Below are 23,773 nucleotides of genomic sequence, written 5' to 3'. Positions count from 1 at the left end.
TGTCTTATATATAATTATTTATTATAATAAAAGCTCCTCACCTCCTCACACTCGAACTCATCAGAGGGGATGCACTTCTGGCCTCCATCCTGTAAAACAAGAACTCATTATGAGAAATGCAATTATTCATATTCCTCATCATCTACCCACTCAAAGTCAGGAAAATTAACCCTGCTTCATAAAAAGAGAGAGTTTTTATTAGTTTTAAAGCAGAAGGAGCTTATTCTCCATCAAACCTGCCACTCAGAAACAGCCATGGCGGTGAGTCACCTGCTGAGCAGTATGGGCTTTAAAAGGGATGTCTGACAGTATCTGATCTTACAGAGTTATTAGAGCCACTGGCAATACTGACACTAACATTTACATATGCATTTCAGACCTAAAGCTTTACTCCTTTAAACACACGTCACTCAGTCATATTTTAACCCAAACCTGCTGAAAGAGAGAGAGAGAGAGAGAGAGAGAGAGAGAGAGAGAGAGAGAGAGAGAGCGAGAGAGAGAGAGAGAGAGAGAGAGAGAGCTGCTGGTAGAAACAAAGCATAGACAGAGAAATAAGATGCTATTGTCTGATTTTTATGCTCTAAATTAGAGGTTCTCAACCTTTTCAGCCCATGACCCCTGACCTAAAGGTGCCAGAGACCGGGGACCCCCACTGTACCTGAAGGTGGCTGAACACAGCCATGAACATGCTAGAATAGTCATGTGGAGACGAGGGGGGATAAAGAGGGAGGATTCTGGGCCCAGCCAAACTGGGGACCAGCAAAATCATGGTCTATTGTAAAGTTAAGCTGTGATATCCATACTTTATATTTCACCTGAAAAAAAAAAAACACTTATCAAAGCAACAAATATCTTTTTGGTGCCATCTTAAAAACGTAAATCCAATCAAACTGTGGAAAAAGGTGGTGGAAAATGTGGTGAAATGGAGTGTAAAAGTAGCAAAAACGGGTTAGAAGTGTTAAAAAAGATTTGCAAAATTTTCAAACAATTGCAAAACAGGGTTAAAGCGACAAAAATCAGGCCCAAAAAGTGGTTTAAGGGGCAGAGGAAGTGGCAGAAATAGGTTAAAAGTGGAAAAAAATGTGTTGAAAATTTGGTGAAATGGGATTTAAAAGTGAGAGAGTATTTTAAACTTGCAAATATGGGCATTACAAATAGTGAGATGTGGTTAAAACGGGCACAAATGGGCATAAAAACACGTAAAAAAGAGTTAGTAGTGAAACTAATGGGTCATCAGAGGCAAGTATAGGTGGAAAATGGCCAGAATTGCTAAGAATTGGCAAAAAAGGCAGAAAAATATGGTGAAAAGGTTTTAAAACTGACAACTATTGGATAAGAGTGGCAGAAATGTGCTAAACTGGCAAAAGTTGGTGGGAAAAAGTGATGAAAATGGGTTCAAGTTTGGCAAAATTGGTGTAAAAATGCAACACTGTGTGAAAAAGAGACAAAAATGGATCCAAACTGTAGAAACTGGTGGAAAGTGGGAAATACTGGCAACAAGACTGGGCAGGAAAAAAAAACATTTTTTAAGGCATCTGTTGACCCCCTCTAAGTGTCTTGCCACCCCCAATGGGGTCCCGACCCCAAGGTTGAGAACCACTGCTCTAAATAACTTTGGAACACGTCGACACTTCCTCACAAACGTGCAGGAAGGAGCAGGATTTGGTCAAAAGCCGTTAAGGTTGTGCTGCTCTCTGTCCTCTGTATTCTTCTGCTCAGCTGAACCAACATGGCGAACTGTCTCATCAACCAGCATGCATTTCAGTTCTAGTAAGAGTCTAAGAGATGCATTAACAAAGGTAGCTGTCACAGACTGATGGAGATGTCTCCTGGTCAAACATGACTGCTGCTTTCAGAAAGAAAAACAGGAGTTCAAGCACACTGTTATTAAAAAGCAGTGCAGGTTCACACACACGCACACACCCTACAGCAGCAACCGGCATTTATATAGGCCCTACAACACACACACACACACACACCCACACACACCCCTACACACCCCGACCTGCAAACTGACCTACTGTACACACGACACCAACAACTTTTTAACCAATGTAATTTCATCATAGAGCATGCTCTAGTGGATGAATAGAACATGCGTACGTCTTTGTTAAAACCATGATTAAAATGGGTTAAAAATTGCTAAAATTTGTTCAAATTGGCAAAAAATGGTGGAAAAGGTGGCGAAATTAGATTTCTAAAGAATATATTTGGGTTAAAGTGATAAAAATGGGCACAAAAAGTGGTAATAGGGGATTAAAAGTGGCTGAAATGGCTTTTAAGTCCAAAAAAAAAGTAGAATGGGATGAAAAATTGATATAAACTGGCAAAAATTGGTAAACTGTGGTTAAAATGGGCAGAAAGGGCTGTGAAAAGTGGTTGATATTAACCTCGCAAAGCAGATGGATACGCCCGTTTCCTTGTTTCTCACTGGTGAATTCATCTTCAAAGCGCTCATCTGAACCGTTTGGGCCCGGTTAGAAAGAGACAGGACCAATCAGTGATGAGGGGCGGTACTTTCAGGGGCAGCAGAGTCGTGACGTAAACAAGCAGCAGCAAGAGCTGGTGCAGTTATGGAGGAAGAGATTAGCGTGGATGCTGCTAAAGCGCCAGTTTTATCAGAACTTGACGACATTTCTTTGTTAAAAGAAGAACAAAGAACAGCAGTGAGTTGTTTTCTTTTCAAAAACCACAAAAGTCGAGCACTGACATGTCTACAGCCGCCTTGTTTCACTTTATTCCTCACTGGCTGTGCACACGCAGCTTGATTGCGGCTTCGTCACATGTTTTGTTGCTCTGATTGGCCCGTAGAGATGTGACAGACAGAACATTCATCCAATCACACTCCGAGTTTTTTTCAAAGCCTCTGCCTTTTCTCAAACGTTTCCTATTGAAGCTTTCCCAGATGGATGAGTGAAACAATCCATCTGGTGAGTCAGGTTAGGTTGATACAGGAAATAATGGATCAACAGAGGCAACGATAGTCATAAAGTGGTAAAAACTGGTAAAGAAGTGGCAAAAACAGGCAGAAAAAAGTGACGGAAAGAATTTAAAATTGGACAAAAATGGGTTTGAAGTGTCAGTTTGTCTTAGTTTGCTTTTCACTGCTTGTGTATGCTGGGGGGAGGGGCTTTGTGGGCCTGCATTGGTATGATTGGTTGGTTCCCAACATTCTCTGTGGTCGCCCCAAAGCGCCCATGTTCCTGGTCCTTTAATTTTCCTTCACATAATAAGACAAATAAGACAATAATAAAATACTGAGAGCAGATTCACTGCAGACACCTGTGGGTTTTTAATGATCATTAACAGGATGTTCTCCCGGTGCATTCGTGGGTTCTCTCTGGGTACTTCAGCTTCCTCACACCGCCAAAGACATGCTCGTTAGGTTAACTGGTTTCTCTAAATTGCCCGTAGGTGTGAGTGTGCCTAGATGCCTCTGGTGTAGAATATCGAAGCTGTGGCTAGTCCAGTTGAGAACCACTTTTCTGAAGCACTCTATACCTCCAGTAAAATGCCTTCATTTTCATGATTGGTGCACAAGGAGAAGGGGGCAGTACCGATCACGACTCAGAGAAATGAAACTGTCTTCTCTATAAAACATCCATGGTTTCGCTGATCCTTACGTTAAAGGACCGGCATCCTCTTTCCCCAGACTCGATACTTTAACCACCGTCTCTGACAGAAGCGCCGTCTTCACTGTCACTCAAGGACGGCGTGGAAACGGTTAAACGTGGCTGGCTCTCCTCCTGTCATTGACATGCAGAGCAGCAGTTTGAGCGTGAATAAGGATGCACACTCAGTCCTGCTCAGACACACGCACACTTATCTCCCTCCTTCATCAGCCTCTTTGTGGGCTCTTCATTAGCATATCTCCTCCTGGTACCTGGGCGGGAGAGCCAATCAGATGTTATCTCCCCACGGGAAGGAAGAAAAGTCTTTTCAGTGACGGGAAATCATGGAGAAGAGAGACGCTGGATTATTATTATGATTCCCTCTGATATATAGGTGCAGATATGCTTCCACGTACACAAACGTTGTTATAGTGATCATTAAAGCATGCAGATGAATCATTATCATATCCACTCTTTCAGCAGCAGCCTCCTCTGACACCGTACGCCTCTGCAGGTCTCCAAACTGACTGCTCAGCAAAGCTCACGGAGAAACCAGGCTGCTATTCATGTGAAAATGATACAATCGTGGAAATAAATTCAAAGCAGCAGCATGCATGACTTCATATACAGCATCCAGAGGGACATTAGGTGTTTTTCCCTCCCTCTGCATCATATCTGTCTCTCTCTGTTTCACATGTAACTTCATCTGCGCCGGAGGTTTCATATTTACTGGGAATGCACAAACTGACATTTCAGGTATTTACAAATGGCTTTTTCAAAGTGCTGACGGATGGCGGTTTGCAGCTGCAGCCACAATTCTTCATGGAGCCGGTGGAGGGGAGAAGTGCTGGTTGGAGGGGTTTGGGGTTGGGGGTTAAATCGTGCTGGAGGAGCCGTAAAACAGCAAAAACTCCATGTTTGAAAGGTTCAGACTCAGAGGGAGCTGTAGTATATTGGCTGGTTTAGTCTCATAGGTGAGGGCTGGTGTTGAAGAAAGGCTTTCTATTCATTCAGCCATCAGGAGACGACTTTAATGGTTTTAAAAGGATGTTTGATGGTATAGAAGTCTACCATCGAATGCTCCTACCTATCAGCTGAGTTATTCCCTCAAACATTTCCATAAGAAGGTTACAGTCGTCTCTGATTTAAGGCTCTTTTCCCCCATAAGGCATGGTGATCCTTTAGAGCAGGGTTCTCAACCTCTTCAGTCCGGGACCCCCAAAATAAAGGTGCCAGAGACCGGGGACCCCCACTGGACCTGAAGGTGGTTAAACACAGCCACGCTCATTCAAGAATAGCCATGTGGAGACAAGACTGTCTATAAGGAGGTATACAGGGGGAGGTCATCAATATCTCTTTCTATTCATTTTTGTAGTAAATAGCCTTCTATAAATGAAAATAACTTAAGTTAAAAACATTAAAAATGGGTGAAAAATTATTTAAATTGGTGAATAATGGCAAAAAATGGTGGAAAATATGTTGAAATTGGATTTTTAAAGAACCTGTTTTCATCACTTTTTCCCACCAATTTTGGCCCATTTTTGCTACTCAAAACACATTTTTGTCCATTTTTAAGCCCTTTCCAGCACTTTATTTCTGCCTGTTTTTTCTACTTTCTGCCTGTTGTTGGCTCTGTTGAACTATTATTGCCACTATTAACCCCTCTTTACTTTTTATGCCCTTTTTAACCAATTTCACTTTTTGATATGACCGTTTTTTCCCAGTTTAATCAATTTCAGGCAATTTCTTCCCTGGTAAACCTTTTTATGCCAGGTTATTGCATTTTTTCATCATAATTAACCATATTTCCATCTATCTTTTCCACTTTAGAGCCATTTTAACCACTTTTTAATCCTCTTTTACCAGTTCGTGTGCCCGTTTTGTCCACTTTTACCAATTTTTCCCATTTTTGGTGATTTTTTTGCAACTTTAATTTATAGTTTTTACACTTCTAACCCATTTCTGCTACTTTAAAAATCCAATTTCACCACCTTACCCACCTTTTTTACCATTATTAACCCATTTCAATTATGTTTTTAAGAAAAGGGATTTATATTTTTATGGGGACTACACAAATGAATAAAAACAATCTTTTTTTCTTTGATAAGAGTGGTTATTATTCAGGTTAAATATAAAATACCACAGCTTAACTTCACAATGGACCAGGATTTTGATGGCCCCCAGTTTGGCTGGTCCCCAGAAACCTCTCCCCTTTACCCCCTTTAATCCCCCAGGAGGAGCTGGAAAATGTTGCTGGGGAGAGAGATGTCTGGGTGGACTAGTTTATTCTGCTACCGCGACCAAAGCAGAAGAAGACAGATGCTTGGACAAAATATCTGAACTATCCATCATTAGGACAGGGTATAAGGGCCACTCTGGAAAAATAATATTCAAGAGGAGATATTTATCTAAATAAAATAAACTTCTTGTCAGGTTTTTAAAAGTCACTCATTTACAAGAAAAAAAAGTTTAATAAAAATCCAACTGCTGTTTTCAGTTTGGTTTCTTGTGAATTTTTGACATGACACTGTTGTAAATTTATGGTTTTCTTAATGAAAAAATGTCTGACTTTTTTAAACTTGGAATTTTGAGATTGTTTTCTTTAAATATACACTTTATAATCTCAAAATAAATCACCTTTTTCTCCAAATTTCTACTCTATCTTCAGGTCGGTCTCTCTGTCTCTCTCTGAGTCTTTCTCCTCCTGTCCTTAAATCTGTGCACATGCTCTGTTCAGCAAAGCATGATGTGACGATGCCCAGTCCCAGTGAATTCTGGGATACGAACAGACAATATGGCAACAGGCTAAGCTGCAAGCTGCAAAAAGATTTATAAATGGATAAAAAGACGTGCAGAATCAGAGATGCTGGTGTGGATTTGATCTTTAAGGACCCTGGAAAGTCCACCAAGTTCCAGAGTGGCTAGAAAGCGTTCTGTAAGGGCTAGGAAGGCGTGGATAGCGACACTATAAAGGCACAACGGATAACTTTCAGAGCAAAAACAAGGAAGCAGCTGTGATTTTTGCTTCAGAAGTATTTAACTTTGAATAAACCAGAATCAAAGTGAGGAGGTCCACATGGCTGATTTTATAAAGTGAGTAGAGTTAGTCCCTCTCATTTACAGCAGCTCTGATGCTAATGATGCTAACGATTAGCCCCATTTACTTGGAAAGACTGATAGCAGTGCTAAATGTTGAGCACTGACTTTATTTAGCATGGCCACACCCCCCTGGTCATGACCTCTGACCTCCCTGATTTGGGGCGTTTTCATGTTCGGCACATTTGTGTCATACCTGAGCATGCTTGCTCCTCTCTCAGCAGTAACACGGTTCAGTGGAACAGGAGCAGCTGCCTCTGCAGCTCTGCATGCTCATCATCGCTCTGTCTCTCTTCAGGAGGAAGGTTCTGTCCAAACACTGACCGTGGGTTAATGCCTAAAGAGAGGGTAAATATTCTCCATGCCATGAATAAAAGAGTCTGAGTGTCCAGTCTGATCTCCCCTACATCTTTCTGGAATATTAACAGCAGTAAAGCTGAATGAGACGAAGGTTCACAGGTGTTTGTGCCGCTGTTGCTCCTCCATCTTTGCCGTCTCAGGAGAGTCCTGGACCGTCAGCAAAGCCACAAATCAGACTCTACTCCTCCTGAATCTGAACGACATCTGCGGCGCCTCAGTCATGTCAGCCTGAGCGTGGAAGACGGCCAAACCCAGGAACTAAACCTGGCTGTAAACAGAGCCGGCCTCCCCGAGCTGCACTGTGCCTGCAGACGCCACATAAAGGGAAACGCATCGATCCCGAGGCGCGGCCCGGTTCAGGACAGCATCACAATTAGCCGGCAGAGATGGGAGCCCAGGGACGGGACGGGGACACTGCAGATTCTCTTATTGGAAGAGCAAACAGGAGCTGCTGTCGACTCTTCTGCTCGTCTAAAAACAACCTAACAACTAAACACGTCGGTGCCTGCTGGAATATAAATAATGTCAATAAATAAAACAGGTGACGACATGTAGAGCGTGAACTCATCCAAAGTGTTCAGCAGCAGGAAGCCTTTCCTGCCCACCAGGGGGCGATGCGTCAGCAGGTCTATGAATAGTGAGATCAGCGCTGCCTGGGATTTAAACGCTAAAACAAAAAGGCTCATCAGTGAGCCGAACAACAGTCTCAGGTGTTTCTTTCTAAGCCCAGCTGCTTCAGCCTCTATGCTAAGCTTGCAGCTCAGCCTGTTCTGTATAAATAATCTATTTAAGCTGGTATAACAACATCCATGTGAGCGAGACGTCAGAGATAGCTCTCCATTCAGAAACACTGCAGAGTTTCTATAATTCATGCTTTAAATCTCCTCTATAATGGAGAGTAATTTAGTCCGACCTCTAACCCCACCTTACACCTCCTCCTGAATAATGATAATGGATGGTTTCCACTTTCCCAGCATGCAACAGGATGACGTTAATGTTGTCAAGGTGAGAATGAGCAAAGCACATGGAGGGAGTCTTTTTCTGTTTTCTCCAGAGCAGTGATCTCAACGTGTGGCTCTTTAACATCTTCATTTGAAACATTATTCCCAGAAAACCTTAAAAAAGGAAACTTTGACCTCAGAAATTAATTAATTAATTAATTAATCAGTTTGTTTCCCAGACTTATAAAGAAGGCTTTAATTGTCAAACTTAACTGTCCCATTTATCCCATTTTTACCCCTTTTCACCCAATTATGCTACCGTTGCCATTAGTTACCACTTTTTCCACTATTTTTATGCCTATTTTTGACACTTATCCACTTTTTTCCCCTTTTTCACCCATTTAAGCCACTTTTTTCACTCATTTAAGCTACCTTTTGCCATGAAGAACCCCTTTTTCATTTTTTGCCCATTTTGCAACTGCTTTTAACCACTTTTATCTAATTTTTGCCCTTTTCACCATTTTTTGCCTATTTAAGCTTTTTTTCCCATTACATGCCACTTTTTTCCTACTTTTTTTACCCATTTTTGATACATTTTATTCCAGTTTATTTTCCTTTTTCCTATTTCTCCCATTTTCACCAGTTTTTGCCCGTTTGAGCTACCTTTTCCCATCAAAGACCAATTTTTTCCTATTTTTCACTATTTTTAGCCACTTTTTTTATACTTTTTCCTAATTTTTTTTCACTTTTTCACAAGTTTGTTTTATCTTTTTCCCATTTTTGCCATTTCACCATTTTTGCCCATTTGAGCTACGTTTTCCCATTAAATACCACCATTTTCCTATTTTTAACCCATTTTTGCCACTTCATTTTGACATTTTTTCCTAATTTTAATCTCTTTTTCACCATTTTTTAACCATTTTTCTTGCCATTTTTCACCCATTTAAGCTGACTTTTGCCATTAAGTTCCCCTGTTTTCCTTTTTTGCCCATTTTGCCACTTCTTTTAGCTACCTTTTTCCCATTTTCACCATTTTTTGCCCATTTGAGCTACCTTTTACCATTAAACACCACTTTTTTCCCACTTTGTTTCACTCATTTTTGCCACTCGTTTTTGACAGTTTTTCCTCATTTTTTTCTCTTTTTCGCAATTTTTTAAACCATTTTTCACCCATTTAAGCTGACTTTTGCCATTAATTACCCTTTTTTCCTCATTTTTTGCCCATTTTTACTGCTTCTTTTTGACAGTTTTTCACATTTTGCCCCCTTTCACAAATTTTTCACAATTTTTTGCCCTACCTTTGCAATTAAATACCACTTTTTCCCTACTTTTTTGCCCATTTTTGACACTTGTTTTTAAAACTTTTTTCCCTTTTTTCCCATTTTTTGCCACTTTTTGCCCATTTAAGCTACCTTGTGCCATTAAATACTCTTTTCCTACTTTTTTTCTCATTTTTGCCACTTCTTTTAGCCTCTTTTATTCCACTTTGTCCTTTTCACCATTTTCTGCCCATTTAAGCTACCTTCTACGATGAAATACCACTTTCCTGTTTCCTATTTTTCTCTCTTTTTTTTCACCACATTTGGACCATTTTGCCACCTTTAACTTATTTAATTGCTACTTCACGCCGTTTTCACTGCCTAGATCATGGCTCTTGTACTTCACTGCCTAGATCGTGGCTCTTGTAGTTCACTGCCTAGATCGTGGCTCTTGTAGTTCACTGCCTAGATCGTGGCTCTTGTACTTCACTGCCTAGATCGTGGCTCTTGTAGTTCACTGCCTAGATCGTGGCTCTTGTACTTCACTGCCTAGATCGTGGCTCTTGTACTTCACTGCCTAGATCGTGGCTCTTGTAGTTCACTGCCTAGATCGTGGCTCTTGTAGTTCACTGCCTAGATCGTGGCTCTTGTAGTTCAATGCTTAGATCGTGGCTCTTGTAGTTCAATGCTTAGATCGTGGCTCTTGTAGTTCACTGCTTAGATCGTGGCTCTTGTAGTTCAATGCTTAGATCGTGGCTCTTGTAGTTCACTGCTTAGATCGTGGCTCTTGTAGTTCAATGCTTAGATCGTGGCTCTTGTAGTTCACTGCCTAGATCGTGGCTCTTGTAGTTCACTGCCTAGATCGTGGCTCTTGTAGTTCACTGCCTAGATCGTGGCTCTTGTACTTCACTGCCTAGATCGTGGCTCTTGTAGTTCAATGCTTAGATCGTGGCTCTTGTAGTTCAATGCTTAGATCGTGGCTCTTGTAGTTCACTGCTTAGATCGTGGCTCTTGTAGTTCAATGCTTAGATCGTGGCTCTTGTAGTTCACTGCTTAGATCGTGGCTCTTGTAGTTCAATGCTTAGATCGTGGCTCTTGTAGTTCACTGCCTAGATCGTGGCTCTTGTAGTTCACTGCCTAGATCGTGTCTCTTGTAGTTCACTGCCTAGATCGTGGCTCTTGTACTTCACTGCCTAGATCGTGGCTCTTGTACTTCACTGCCTAGATCGTGGCTCTTGTAGTTCAATGCTTAGATCGTGGCTCTTGTAGTTCAATGCTTAGATCGTGGCTCTTGTAGTTCAATGCTTAGATCGTGGCTCTTGTAGTTCACTGCTTAGATCGTGGCTCTCGTAGTTCACTGCTTAGATCGTGGCTCTTGTTGTTCAATGCTTAGATCGTGGCTCTTGTAGTTCAATGCTTAGATCGTGGCTCTTGTAGTTCACTGCTTAGATCGTGGCTCTCGTAGTTCAATGCTTAGATCGTGGCTCTTGTAGTTCACTGCTTATATCGTGGCTCTCGTAGTTCAATGCTTAGATCGTGGCTCTCGTAGTTCAATGCTTAGATCGTGGCTCTCGTAGTTCAATGCTTAGATTGTGGCTCTTGTAGTTCAATGCTTAGATCGTGGCTCTTGTAGTTCAATGCTTAGATCGTGGCTCTTGTAGTTCACTGCTTAGATCGTGGCTCTTGTAGTTCAATGCTTAGATCGTGGCTCTTGTAGTTCAATGCCTAGATCGTGGCTCTTGTAGTTCACTGCTTACATCGTGGCTCTTGTAGTTCACTGCTTAGATCGTGGCTCTTGTAGTTCACTGCTTAGATCGTGGCTCTTGTAGTTCACTGCTTAGATCGTGGCTCTTGTAGTTCAATGCTTAGATCGTGGCTCTCGTAGTTCAATGCTTAGATCGTGGCTCTTGTAGTTCACTGCTTAGATCGTGGCTCTTGTAGTTCAATGCTTAGATCGTGGCTCTTGTAGTTCAATGCCTAGATCGTGGCTCTTGTAGTTCACTGCTTACATCGTGGCTCTTGTAGTTCACTGCTTAGATCGTGGCTCTTGTAGTTCACTGCTTAGATCGTGGCTCTTGTAGTTCACTGCTTAGATCGTGGCTCTTGTAGTTCAATGCTTAGATCGTGGCTCTTGTAGTTCACTGCTTAGATCGTGGCTCTTGTAGTTCACTGCTTAGATCGTGGCTCTTGTAGTTCACTGCTTAGATCGTGGCTCTTGTAGTTCAATGCTTAGATCGTGGCTCTTGTAGTTCAATGCTTAGATCGTGGCTCTTGTAGTTCACTGCTTAGATCGTGGCTCTTGTGGAGGTATTTTGTCTCTTTGGTTGAGCAGGGCTGAGTAACACTGCTATAGAAGCATCATCAGTGTGTGGATGTGTTATATCTCTGCTGCAGGGATGTACTGTAAGGTGACTGGAGAAAAGTTGTGTCCGTCACATTCATGACCGGCCAATCAGAGCGACATGGCACCTTTTCTGTCTTTTAGGGTTGCTCTCATAAAAGGATGTGATCCTGTTCTGATAAAACCGCTACACTGTAGCTCCATCCAAGCTAATCACTGCACTGGAGGCAAACAGTATAACTAAGCCCCACCCACAGCTACCGCCTCATGCTCTGTAAATGACACTGATTGGTCCCAGTAGAGTTCGGTTTGGCACAGGTGTTTTGGATTGGTGCTTTTCAAAACGGACATGCCTGATGACAGAGATGAAGTCTGGCAAATCCATCTGCTTTGCAACTTTAAGACACTGAAGCAAAGGACTCTGGGAAAAGAAAACTATAGACCTGCTTTAGAATGGCTTTAACCCAAGTTAAATTCATGCAACGAGTAAAGTTGGGTTGAAAAAAAAAAAAAATCTACCTGCTTCACCTTTCTTACAGCACAGGTAATGATGACGCTATCACAGAATCACAACCCCAGCCTGAGCCGTCTATCACTGCATAATCGGGTCATTAGGGTGCTATTTTAGGGTGGTTTGATGAATTAAAGCAGGATTATTTACACAAAGACACTCTGCAGCTCCTCTATAGGGTAGATTTTAATAGGGAATAAACATAATAAATGACTCAACTGTTCAATAAATGTAAATAAGTCATTTATAAGAAGCTTAACCCACATAAGGCTGCAAAAGCCGTTTACTAAACACCTTTTCCCCAGAGAGGGACGAGCTGTTACAGCAGGCAAAGACAGATGTTCCTTATGAAGAGCTTGTAGAGACATGGACTTATTTAATGTCCCGGTAAAACAGAAAATAGGTGCAGGGAGTAAATTTAAATGTGCCTCTTTTTTCTCCTAAAACCAGAGTTAGCAGGGAGAAAAAGAACCACTGTCTTTTGTCTTTAAGATACTATGAATGGTCAGAAGCTCACCTGCAGGTTGGCACAGGTGGAGAACATGCACGCACTGTCCATGGGTTTGATTGCGTTGCCGTGTAGAGAGGGGGCGGGTTTAGAGATGATTGGAGGCTGGGCGGGGGGGAGGAAGGTAGACGACGGCTCGGTTACGTGGTGAACCCCTCCTTCTGAGCCGTAACCGAATGACTGGATGGCGTTTCCTGGTAAAAACAGAAAAAAATTAGAAACTTCAGTCTGCTGAGATGCATCAATGAACGTGTTTTAAAAAACTGGTTAAGCGAGAGGATTAGAAAAAAGACATCTGAACCTACTTGGGCCATGTAAATAAAATCACTGACCACCATTCAATCATGAATGAACTGTGATTAACCACACTTCTAGTAAAGCTGAGCTCAGTTTGATCCACACCCAGGCCTGATTACCACCAGACCTGCTGAGTCCAGAAATCCCTTAACTGGAACCTGTCTGACAAAGTGAAGTAGGCTAAAAGATCTCCAACACCTCAAGGAGCCATCTAAAGAAATTCAAGAACAGACGAAAAACAAAGTCACTGACATCTATCAGTCTGACAGGGTTACAGAGGCTTTTCTAAGGCTTTGGGAGTCCAGCCAACCATGCTGAGAGCCATTATCCACAAATGGAGAAAACCGTAAAAACAATAGTGAACCTTCTCAGGAGTGGCCAGCCTACAAAAATGGCTCCAAGATTGCATGGAAGACTCATCCTGGAGGTTCCAAAGAACCCAGAACAACATTTAAAGATCTCAAAGGCAAGGATTGAATGTTTTATAAGCTTTGATGATGTCATCAAAGGTGAGGTTGGAAAGTTTATAAAACTTGATGACTTCATCTTCAAATGTGGGGATTGAGAGTTTATACAATTTGATGACATCATCTTCAAAGGAGAGGATTTAAAGTTATGTGTAATGATGGAATGTTTCATAAGCTTTGCTTAAAAGCTTTCATCAAAGGCAGAGAACAGAATGTTAGTGAAGCTGGGGATGTTGAGTCCTTTTTACCTCCATGTTTGCTAAATACTTAAAAGGGGTTGAACTGTCGTTCCTCACCAGTTCCAATCATTTTCCAGAAGTTGCCGACTATGTTTTTTTTGCCAGTATGGCTGACTTAATAAAAACAAAGTGACGTCAGTTGGTGTCTGAATGTTGAAAATGGATCTGTAATTCACCTCTACCTCTGCATGCTTCACATATGGACGTCTTAGTAAACCCAATACAGGAAGATGTCCAGGATCAGACGCTTTAGGTCTTCAACAGTGAGTAATATTTTCTTTGGCAACATCTAAACAACGTCATATTCAGCATTATCTGCAGACTGAGAGCTGAATAAATATTTGAAAAGGTCAGAAAGACATCAAACGGATGATGGTTGTTTGTGTGGACGAGAGCGAGCACAAAGTGGAGGCTGAATAAAGAGTACGGAGCCAAACATACATGTACTGTCAGAGTGAATTCATTCATACAGAAACCATTAGCACAGCTCTAAAACACACAACCTTTTAGGTCGGACACATTCATCTGAAAAGTTTATGGCGTTATCGGACAGGACGATGGTTTAGTGTTCACTCGGCTCTGTGAATGATTGATGAACTCTTCCTCAGACCTCTTCTTCTTCTGTGGAGCTTCACATGGACCGTTTGTTTCTGAGCTGTTTGATGTATGATTCTATAAATCTAACTTCCTTTATCAAGTCACAGTTCTATTATTAAAATGTCTGAAAATACACTAAAGAACATTCTAATTCAGTCAGAAATAAACTTCAAACATCTAAAGCATCAAAGAAAAAGCAGCAAATCCAAAATATTTGAGAGGCTGGAACAATTTCTAAACAGCAAAAAAGCTGCCAATGAATCCTCCTGCAGATCACAAATGGGTTCAGAATAACTTAAAAATAGAATCCATATATTCTCTTTAATTTATCTGGGTAGGACAGCCAAAGAGAGAGACACGTGAAGAGAGGGGGAAGCATGCACCAAACAGAGACCGGGGCATAGAGGACTCCAGCTCCTGGGCGCCCACTCCACCAAGGAGCCCAAACCGCCGCCCTCTCCTCAGGTTTTTGAGACTTAACATTGATTTACAAGGTCAAGCAAGCCTTCAGGCACATGTGGAGCAAAGAACACCCACATAGACATAGACCTGTTTAGTTGCTTGTTGAGGCAATTATCTAAAAAAAAACCTTTGAGCCTTTTTTTATCTAATCTATTTTACTACAACTCATGGACAGGATCTCAAGGCACAGCTGGAGAGGAGGGTTTCTGGGTTGGGAACCTCTGAATGTCATCTCTGCCGTTTGCAGATGATGTGGTTCTGTCAGCTTCCTCAGCTGGGGACCACCAGGAGGAACTGGGACGGTTTGTAGCCAAGTGGTTGTAGCCAAGTCCAAGGCCATGGTTTTCTGCTGGGAAACAGTAGATTGCCTCCTCCAGGGGGGGAGGTAGTCTCTGCCTCAGGTGAAGGAGTTCAAGCAGTACTGCTGGTGTTGTGGAGCTGAGTCGGGAGGAAAAGATTTCAATTTACTAGTCAATCTACTGCCAAACCCTCACCTATGGCCATGAACTCTGGGTAATGAAAAAAGAATGAGATCACAGGTACAAGCAGTCAAAATGAGTTTTCTCTGGAGGGTGTCTGTGCTCAGCCTTAGAGATAGGGCAAGGAATTCAGACATCCAGAGGAAACTAAGAGTAGAGCCGCTGCTCCTTCACTCCAGGGAGACAATCAATGTGGTTCAGGATACCTACTAGGCACCTCTTCAGAGGTCTTCCAGGCCCCATTGGCTGGGAGAAGATGGATGGATGGATGGATGGATGGATGGATGGATGGATGATGGATGGATGCATAGATGGATGGATGGATGGATGGGTAGATGGATTGATTGATGGATGGATCAATGGATGCATAAAATTGATGGATGGATAGATGGATGGGTGGATGGGTGGATGGATGGATGGATGGATGGACAAATGGATGGATGGATGATGCATGGATCCATGGATGGATGGATGGATGGATGCATGGATGCATGGATGGATGATGCATGGATGCATGGATGGATGGATGGACGGATGGACGCATGGATGGATGGATGGATGATGCATGGATGCATGGATGGATGATGCATGGATGGATGATGCATGGATGCATGGATGGATGATGCATGGATGCATGGATGGATGATGCATGGATGCATGGATGGATGGATGGATGATGCATGGATGCATGGATGGATGGATGGATGGATGGATGGATGGATGGATGCATGGATGGATGTCTGAGCTCCACTCCGACAGCTGGCCCAGTGTTTTACTAAAGTAAACATGCTGACTGTAGCTCGCGTAGCATGCTTGGTTATCAGGCAGTCATACATTGACTTAGATTTCCATTTCCATTCAGCTCTTCTGGTCGGGGTCGGTTTTTCTGATTAATCTTCAGAAAGATGAGGAAGGTCAGTAGAACACTGTTGTTCAGTGAGGCAGGGAACTCTGGATGGGGAGTGATGCAGGCTGCAGGCGTCTGTGAGCTGCTATCCTTGATCAGAAATGTCCTGAAGAAGACTTCAAAAGTCCTGCTGATATCAACAGTTTCTCTCCTCTCCCTCTCTTCCAGCTGAGTCCTCATCTGTAGAAGATCCTCCCTGTGTTCAGGTTCATGAAGCATCCCCTCATATTCACGGTAAACCACACATCGTTGTCATGCAAGTCAAAATCCCTCATTTTTACTTAGTTTGTTTATATCTCTGTCAGACTCAAACAGCTGATCAGGAGATGATGTTCTACTGAGGCAGAAGAGCTGCAGCTGTAAGCTTCAACGCTAAATAGTGTCAAACACAGATGCATTCTGGGGGAAAAGTTTACCTAAAACTCATTAAATTACATGGAGTGTGCTCCCTCGCTCTCCTTAAAGGATCAGTTCACTCTAAAACTTCTGGAGGATACTGCTGCTACTGTTGTCTACTACATTACACAACCAAACATCAAAAATACCAAAATATCCCTTTAATAAAAGATGCAGTGACTCTGCTTATCAACGCCACTCTTCCTCGCCTCAGCTGTAAGTGTGTGTGTTCACACAGAGCTGAGTGTGTGTGTCTGACGAGGGGCTGCAGAGGTGAGAGAGAAGCTGCGGCGCTGTTATTTACAGAACACTATCAGGGGACCTTGAACACATCCTCTCCGCCTAACCTTTCTCCTCACTCATCTTCATCGCTCACACTCCTCCTCAGCGCTGTAAATCACAGAAACACCTGGATGATAGCGCAGCGATGAGGAGGCTACCTGTTGGTTTATTTCAGTCCACACTCTGAAGATACTCAGACGGTACAGATGGAATATTCTAGGACTATGTGAACAAGATATGAATATTCAGCTGTATATGTGGTAGATGCAATTCAAAAAAGGCTTGAGTTTTACTTTTCCCTTTGCACATTTGTGAGAAAAATCTACTTATCTCCAAACCATCATTAGAAAACTGTATAAAAACAAGGATGTTCACCCTTTAAAGGCCTCTATAATGAAGCAGAGCACAGTGACCACCCTGGTCTCTCTCTGTGGTTTCTGTTCACATTTGGTCCTCATAATTAAAGCATAAAGGTGAATCTTGCAGACTCACTGAGACAGGTGTTGTGAGTAAAGTCTCGGTGGAAAGCCTCACACTCGGTCTCCTGGTTTCCTGTTCCCCTGCAGCTACACCACAGGCTGATGGTGATGTTGGACGGACTGCTGTCGCTGTAGTTGGGAGTTACATCAGAGCCTGGGCGAGAGAGAGAGAGAGAGAGAGCAGAAGAGGAGGAATATGAATGAGGAGCAGATTAGCCGAGGAGAAAGGTAAAGAGGATTTCTGTAAATTGGGAATTGAATCAGGGATGAATTCCAGCGAGGGAGTGACTCATTTAAAAATCGCTCCGTTCTCAAATAAAAGCAGAGAAAAGGGACGCTCCCTGTGAGAATATAACACTTATTAACACGCTGGATTCACTGTAATGCACGTTTACACAGAGAGGATCCTGTTCAGTCCTGTTAGAGCCGTTAGTCCACGGATATGAGTCTCCTGTTTGCTAAAATATGAATGAACTCTTACAGGTATACAGACATATTTCCACATAAAAGCTTTGTTACACACAAAACATGTTTATCTTTAAAATTTAAAGGGGTGATGTTGAAATATTAAACCACTGGCTGCTAGGAAGGAAGCTTTCTTGAACTAGGGATGCATGATGTTGATTTCTTTAGCAGATATCTGAAATGCCGATATTTCCATACTCATGGCCAGTACAGTAAGTGATTTATAAATATCATTTTCATTGCAAAAACTTCCATTCCTCCTGTACAAGAACAGAACACAGTGATTAGAAATGACATTCCTCATGTAATGGCTCACATGGTTAGAAAATCCAACAAAGTGCTTAATATAACACAAACAAATCCATCTGCATATCAGCAGAAATGTATTTCTGTTCATACCAGTGGTTATATTTTAGTGTAATTATCTGCTGATATCGAAAACATGCCAGTAATATTCTGCATGATTCTAACCAGCAGTCTCTTCATGCTCCCTGTCTGCAGCGTTGCATGCATTCTGCAGTTTAGCTCCAATGACGACAAGCACCCTCACCCACTGGCTGAGATTCTGGAGATTTCAGGGGCTGGAGACAAGAGATCACAAGATCACCGAAGAACTACAAGTCTCTTTGATATTCTGTGATTTTTATTTAACCCCTGTCATGGTTAATGGGAGAATATTTGGAAGCTTGGACCCTGAGAATGGACCCTGATAGACCCAGAGACTGGACCCTGACAAACCCAGAGACTGGACCCTGATAAACCATGAGACTGGACCCTGATAAACCCAGAGACTGGAACCTGATAAACCATGAGACTGGACCCTGATAAACCCAGAGACTGGACCTTGATAAACCATGAGACTGGACCCTGATAAACCCAGAGAATGGACCCTGATAAACCCAGAGAACAGACCCTGATAAACCATGAGACTGGACCCCAATAAACCCAGAGACTGGACCCTGATAAACCATGAGACTGGACCCTGATAAACCCAGAGAATGGCCCCTGATAAACCCAGAGAGTGGCCCCTGATAAACCCAGAGAATAGACCCTGATAAACCCAGAGAATGGACCCTGATAAACCCAAAGACTGGACCCTTATAAACCATGAGACTGGACCCTGATAAACCCAGAGACTGGACCCTGATAAACCCAGAGACTGGACCCTGATAAACCCAGAGAATAGACCCTGATAAACCCAGAGACTGGACCCTGATAAACCCAGAGACTGGACCCTGATAAACCCAGAGACTGGACCCTGATAAACCCAGAGACTGGACCCTGATAAACCCAGAGACTGGACCCTGATAAACCCAGAGAATAGACCCTGATAAACCCAGAGACTGGACCCTGATAAACCCAGAGACTGGACCCTGATAAACCCAGAGACTGGACCTCACCCACTTGTGTTTTATTGATTTTATTGATCGTGTGTGTTGGATCAATAGCATTTGTGCATCCATATTATTGCCACATCTGCCCATTTTTGCCATTTTTAATTGTTTTGGATTTTTTGCCCCTTTTATCCTGTTTTTGCTAATCTTTCACGCGTGTCCGATGCTTTTCTTGTCACTTTTTGCTCATTTTTGACATTTGTCACTAATTTCTGCATTTCTGTATTTAAGGCTTTGTCCTACTGTAATGTCCATCTTTTACCAATCTTTTCATTTTCTGTCCCTTATCTTGCTAAATCTTTACATGTCGCCTATTTTGCCTGTCAGCATATTTGCCTCTTTTATCATGTTTTTGCCCTTTCATCCCATTTCTGTCACTTTTTTTATTCGACCACTCTTTTACCCTTCACTTTCCCGTTTTGTAATCTTCTGCCACTTTTTCGTACATTTTTGCCATTTCGTTGCCCATTTTACCCGTTCATGCCACATTTGACCACTTCTCCAAGTTATTTTTGCCACTTTCTGCCATTTTTAATTCAATTTGCAACTTTTCAGCCATTTTGTCTCTTTTCACTATTCTATTGTGTTCCAAAAAGGTTATCTCAGTTTCATCTATTCTATTTTCTTGTATTCTCACATTAGGCTATAAAGGCTGACACAACTTTACTAATATTTCACAGTGCCCATCCACATTGGTAACATTACCAATAAAAGGGTCATTCTGTTAAATAAAAGAGATTTGCATTTTGAAAAAAAAGAAATATACACCAGCATAAATACATGCATTTATTTTGTTCTGTAGTTGCTTTGATTGGAGTAACAATTTTTCAGGCTAAAAATAAAATGTTGTTATCACAGCTTAGCATTATAATGGACCATGATTTTGATGGGGCTTTAGAAAGCTCTCCCCTTTATCCGCCTTATGGGCGGCCTTGCATGTAGTGGAACTGCAAAAATTGACTAGAAAGGAAGCAATTTGCTGTTCATGTGTGGCTCACTGTGCAGACAGAGTATGTGGAATTTAAGGGTCAACCAACCAGCTTTTCATTTGTGTCTTAGAAACACATAACTTAAATCCGTTATTCTCTTCCAGCAGCATCCGTCATAAACTCCGCCATGGAAGCATTAGCTGCCAGTAATGTCTCCAGACTCACTGTGTTGGGACAAATGTCTTCAGACAGGGATGTAGCACCTAAACCAAAGTATGTCAGCAATATTTGGGTTTCACTTTTTGACAACAGGAGGTGGAACCATCTATGTTCTCATGTTCATCCCTTCACTTTAAAATAGAAGCCGACAAACTCACCAAGCAGGCCAACGTAGGACACCAGGCAGCCGTGGTAGTTGTCATGGGGACAGCTGGTGACCGTGTGAGGCGTCACCTGGCAGTTCATGTGGAAATCAGCGAGACGGGACCTGCAGAAAGAACACGACACAGTGTCACATCAAGATATACGACGTATAAGTCTGTGATAAAACATTCCTTCTGGAAACTTACAGACAAATCAGGAGCCAACAGGGACTGTAGTGACAGAACATTCAAACCCATGTACTTTAATATGGAGTCAGTCCCCTTTGTAGCTCTAACAGCCTTCACTCTTTCAGATTCTAGAGTGTTTCTGTGTGAATGTGTGTCCGTTTATTCTGTAGAGCATTTATGAGGTCAGGCTCTGATGCTGGACCAGAAGACTTGGCTCACAATCTCAGCTCCAGCTCATCCTAAAGTTCTCTCTAGTCCTTCTTTGTGCACTGGGACACAGTTATGTTGCCACACAGTTTGAAGCATAGCATTGTCCAGAATGTCTCAGTCTGCTGAAGCATTAAGGGGTCTAGTCAGTTTTGAAGACAACAGAATAATTACCAGAGCACTGCTCAGTAGAATGCATTGACATTCTGCTCAGCAGCAGACAGAACGGCCCTCCAGAGAGTCATCAACACCGCCCAAAAATAATCAGACTCCCCCTGCCCTCGCTGGAGGGCATCCTGAGAGCAGCCGGTCTCTGCAGAACCACCTTTTCTCTCTGACAACAGAAACAGTTTCACTACAGACCCACATCCTAACACTGTCAGTATGTGTGCGTAACATTCATGCAGCTGTCATGCTGCATTGTCTATGGTGCAACATGTTAACCTGCATGAGTAAATGTTGGCTAATTTAAAGGTGCAGAACTGTTATTCAAAGTGCAATGACAACAAAGCGGCTTTATTCTACCCTGTTCTATCATTGCACTGTGGAGTGAGAGCAGACTGTACATCAGGAGTCTGCAGGAAACTTTACAGAGAAAAATCCTCTCAGACGTTCAAATCAGTGCACTTTAAAGAACATCTGGGCTTGTTTATATTTCATGACCTTTGCTCTAAGTTCACTGGAACTTTTTTAAATCTGCAGGGACAAACTTGAGTCTAAATGAATACATGAGTTTGTATTTATACTTCACTATAACATCAGCCGTCTGTTTACTGTCAAACACATTTACACTTCACAGTGGTCAGAAAATATGAAAGGTTCACTTTAATGCCATAAAACTTTAGATTATAGGACCTGAGGCTGTCTTCATCCCACACACTGATTTCATAACATCTTTAAGCCTGTTTTAAGATCTTTATATGTCATACATTTACACCTCCTCAGCAGCAGTAACCAGCCATGGAGGTATAATGTGTTCAGGATAATTGCACAGAAACTCAGGCCTGTCTTTTCAACATCATATCCTTTATTTATCCTTCAAGGATTCTCTTTAAACATCAAGAAGGCTTAGGGATTTTCTTTAAACTCTGCATCGATGTTAACTCTGACCATGTGTAGTTATATCATTATGCAGAAGCAGGCGATTTCCTGGGGCCTTATGCTCCAAGACGCTTCAAGATATAGTCATGATAGGTGCATCAAACATGAGGTCTATGTGTGTATGTTGAGTATACATAAGTTATCAACAGTGAATAAAATAGACCAAAAGGACCATGAAGAGTCCCTCAAAGCCCAACAAAGTGAGCTGAGCTTCATATGCTCACTACTGGGGACATGTATTCTCTTCTGATGCTTATCATACATTTTTTACTATTGCCCCATAAATACTTTCAAATCAGGTACTGGAAAGGTCGTCCCAGTTTGTAAGAGAAGACTTCACCACCTCACCTCTATTTCGGAGTCAAAGGGTCATTGAACATCGATGGGTAGGGCATAAGGGACTAAGCTTGGACTCAACCATGAAGAGTCCCTCAAAGCCCAACAAAGCCCCGAAATATCTTCCTATCCAGCTGATGAGAATAAAATGACCAAAACAGGCCAAGGGTAACGAGGAATCAGTGGATTATTGTGTGGTAAAATGGAATGTAAAAAATGTATGATAAGCATCAGAAGAGAAAACATGTCCACTGTAGTGAGCATATGAAGCTCAGCATTAGTTCATGCAGGACAAAGCTGTGATCAGCGGATCCTAATTATCGTCTACCAGCTCACAGCCAATCACAGCTCTGTCCTTCAACACAGCAGTGTATCTAAATATGACAAACTTCTCTATAATCCCTGTTTGCATTAATGCAGATGAACCATGCTGCTGCTGCTGCTGCAAAGCTCCACCTCCTCCACCCCAACCTCCTCCTTTATAAACTAAAGCTCCACCTCCTCCACCTCAGCCTCCTCCTTTATAGACTAAGGCTCCACCTCCTCCACCTCAGCCTCCTCCTTTATAGACTGAAGCTCCATCTCCTCCACCTCAGCCTCCTCCTTTAAACACTGAAGCTCCACCTCCTCCACCCCAACCTCCTCCTTTATAAACTAAAGCTCCACCTCCTCCACCCCAACCTCCTCCTTTATAGACTAAAGCTCCATCTCCTCCACCCCAGCCTCCTCCTTTATAGACTAAAGCTCCATCTCCTCCACCCCAGCCTCCTCCTTTATAGACTAAAGCTCCATCTCCTCCACCCCAGCCTCCTCCTTTAAACACTGAAGCTCCACCTCCTCCACCCCAGCCTCCCCCTAAATAGATTAAAGCTCCACCTCCTCCACCCCAGCCTCCTCCTTTATAGACTAAAGCTCCACCTCCATAAATACTTAAATCAGGAACTGGAAAGGTCGTCCCAGTTTGTAAGAGAAGATTTCACCACCTCACCTCTAATTCAGGGTCAAAGGGTCACTAGATATGGATGGGTAGGGCATAAGTTAGAAGGGACTAAGCTTGGACTGTAGGCCTGTCATGCAGTTGTTGTCCTCATACATTTTACTGGTGCTGTTGTTTATTTTCTCCTCCTCCTCCATCATGAATTGCAGCCGTATTGTTGTGTAAAAACAGATCGAGCAGATGCAGAGAAAAGCGCCCTAAAAGCAGTAAATCCTGGTGTGAATCATGCAGTAGTTTGGGAGATTATCTCTGCATTTCCAGTACGTGTGTCCTGCTGTATCCACTACATCGTGCATATGTTAATGCAGGAGAAACTGTCACAAGCAATCACTGCTGGGCTCTCGGCTTAATCTACTGCCTGTCCTACTTCTGTTTCTCCATCCTGTCGACTCTCTCTTTGTTTCTCTATCTTATTTTTATTCCTCAGCCTCCCTGCTGCTGCTGCCGCTGCTTAGTCTCTCACACATTCTTCTTCTTCTCTTGATTTAATTTGTGCTGCAGCATATTGAGAATGATGGACAGAAAATGAAGAGAATCTGGGTAAAAGATGCCATAAATTTG

General features: G+C 42.4%; 1 protein-coding gene across 1 annotated transcript in view; it reads right to left on the bottom strand.

Annotated features, from left to right (window-relative positions):
* Positions 1–12,624: 12,624 nt before the first annotated feature.
* The window catches only part of gfra2b (GDNF family receptor alpha 2b), a 195,203-nt gene continuing 184,054 nt past the window's right edge, over positions 12,625–23,773 (bottom strand). The window contains exons 6-8 of the mRNA XM_041811059.1: positions 20,398–20,507; positions 17,246–17,386; positions 12,625–12,821 (exon numbers count right to left, since the gene is read on the bottom strand). Of these exons, the coding sequence (XP_041666993.1) occupies positions 12,625–12,821; positions 17,246–17,386; positions 20,398–20,507 (448 nt within the window). The remainder of the gene's footprint in view (positions 12,822–17,245; positions 17,387–20,397; positions 20,508–23,773) is intronic.

Source organism: Cheilinus undulatus, linkage group 17 (assembly GCF_018320785.1).
Source record: "Cheilinus undulatus linkage group 17, ASM1832078v1, whole genome shotgun sequence".
Classification (NCBI taxonomy): domain Eukaryota; kingdom Metazoa; phylum Chordata; class Actinopteri; order Labriformes; family Labridae; genus Cheilinus; species Cheilinus undulatus.
The sequence above is the reverse complement of the archived record's forward strand: the minus strand, read 5'-3'. Positions and strand labels throughout refer to the sequence as shown.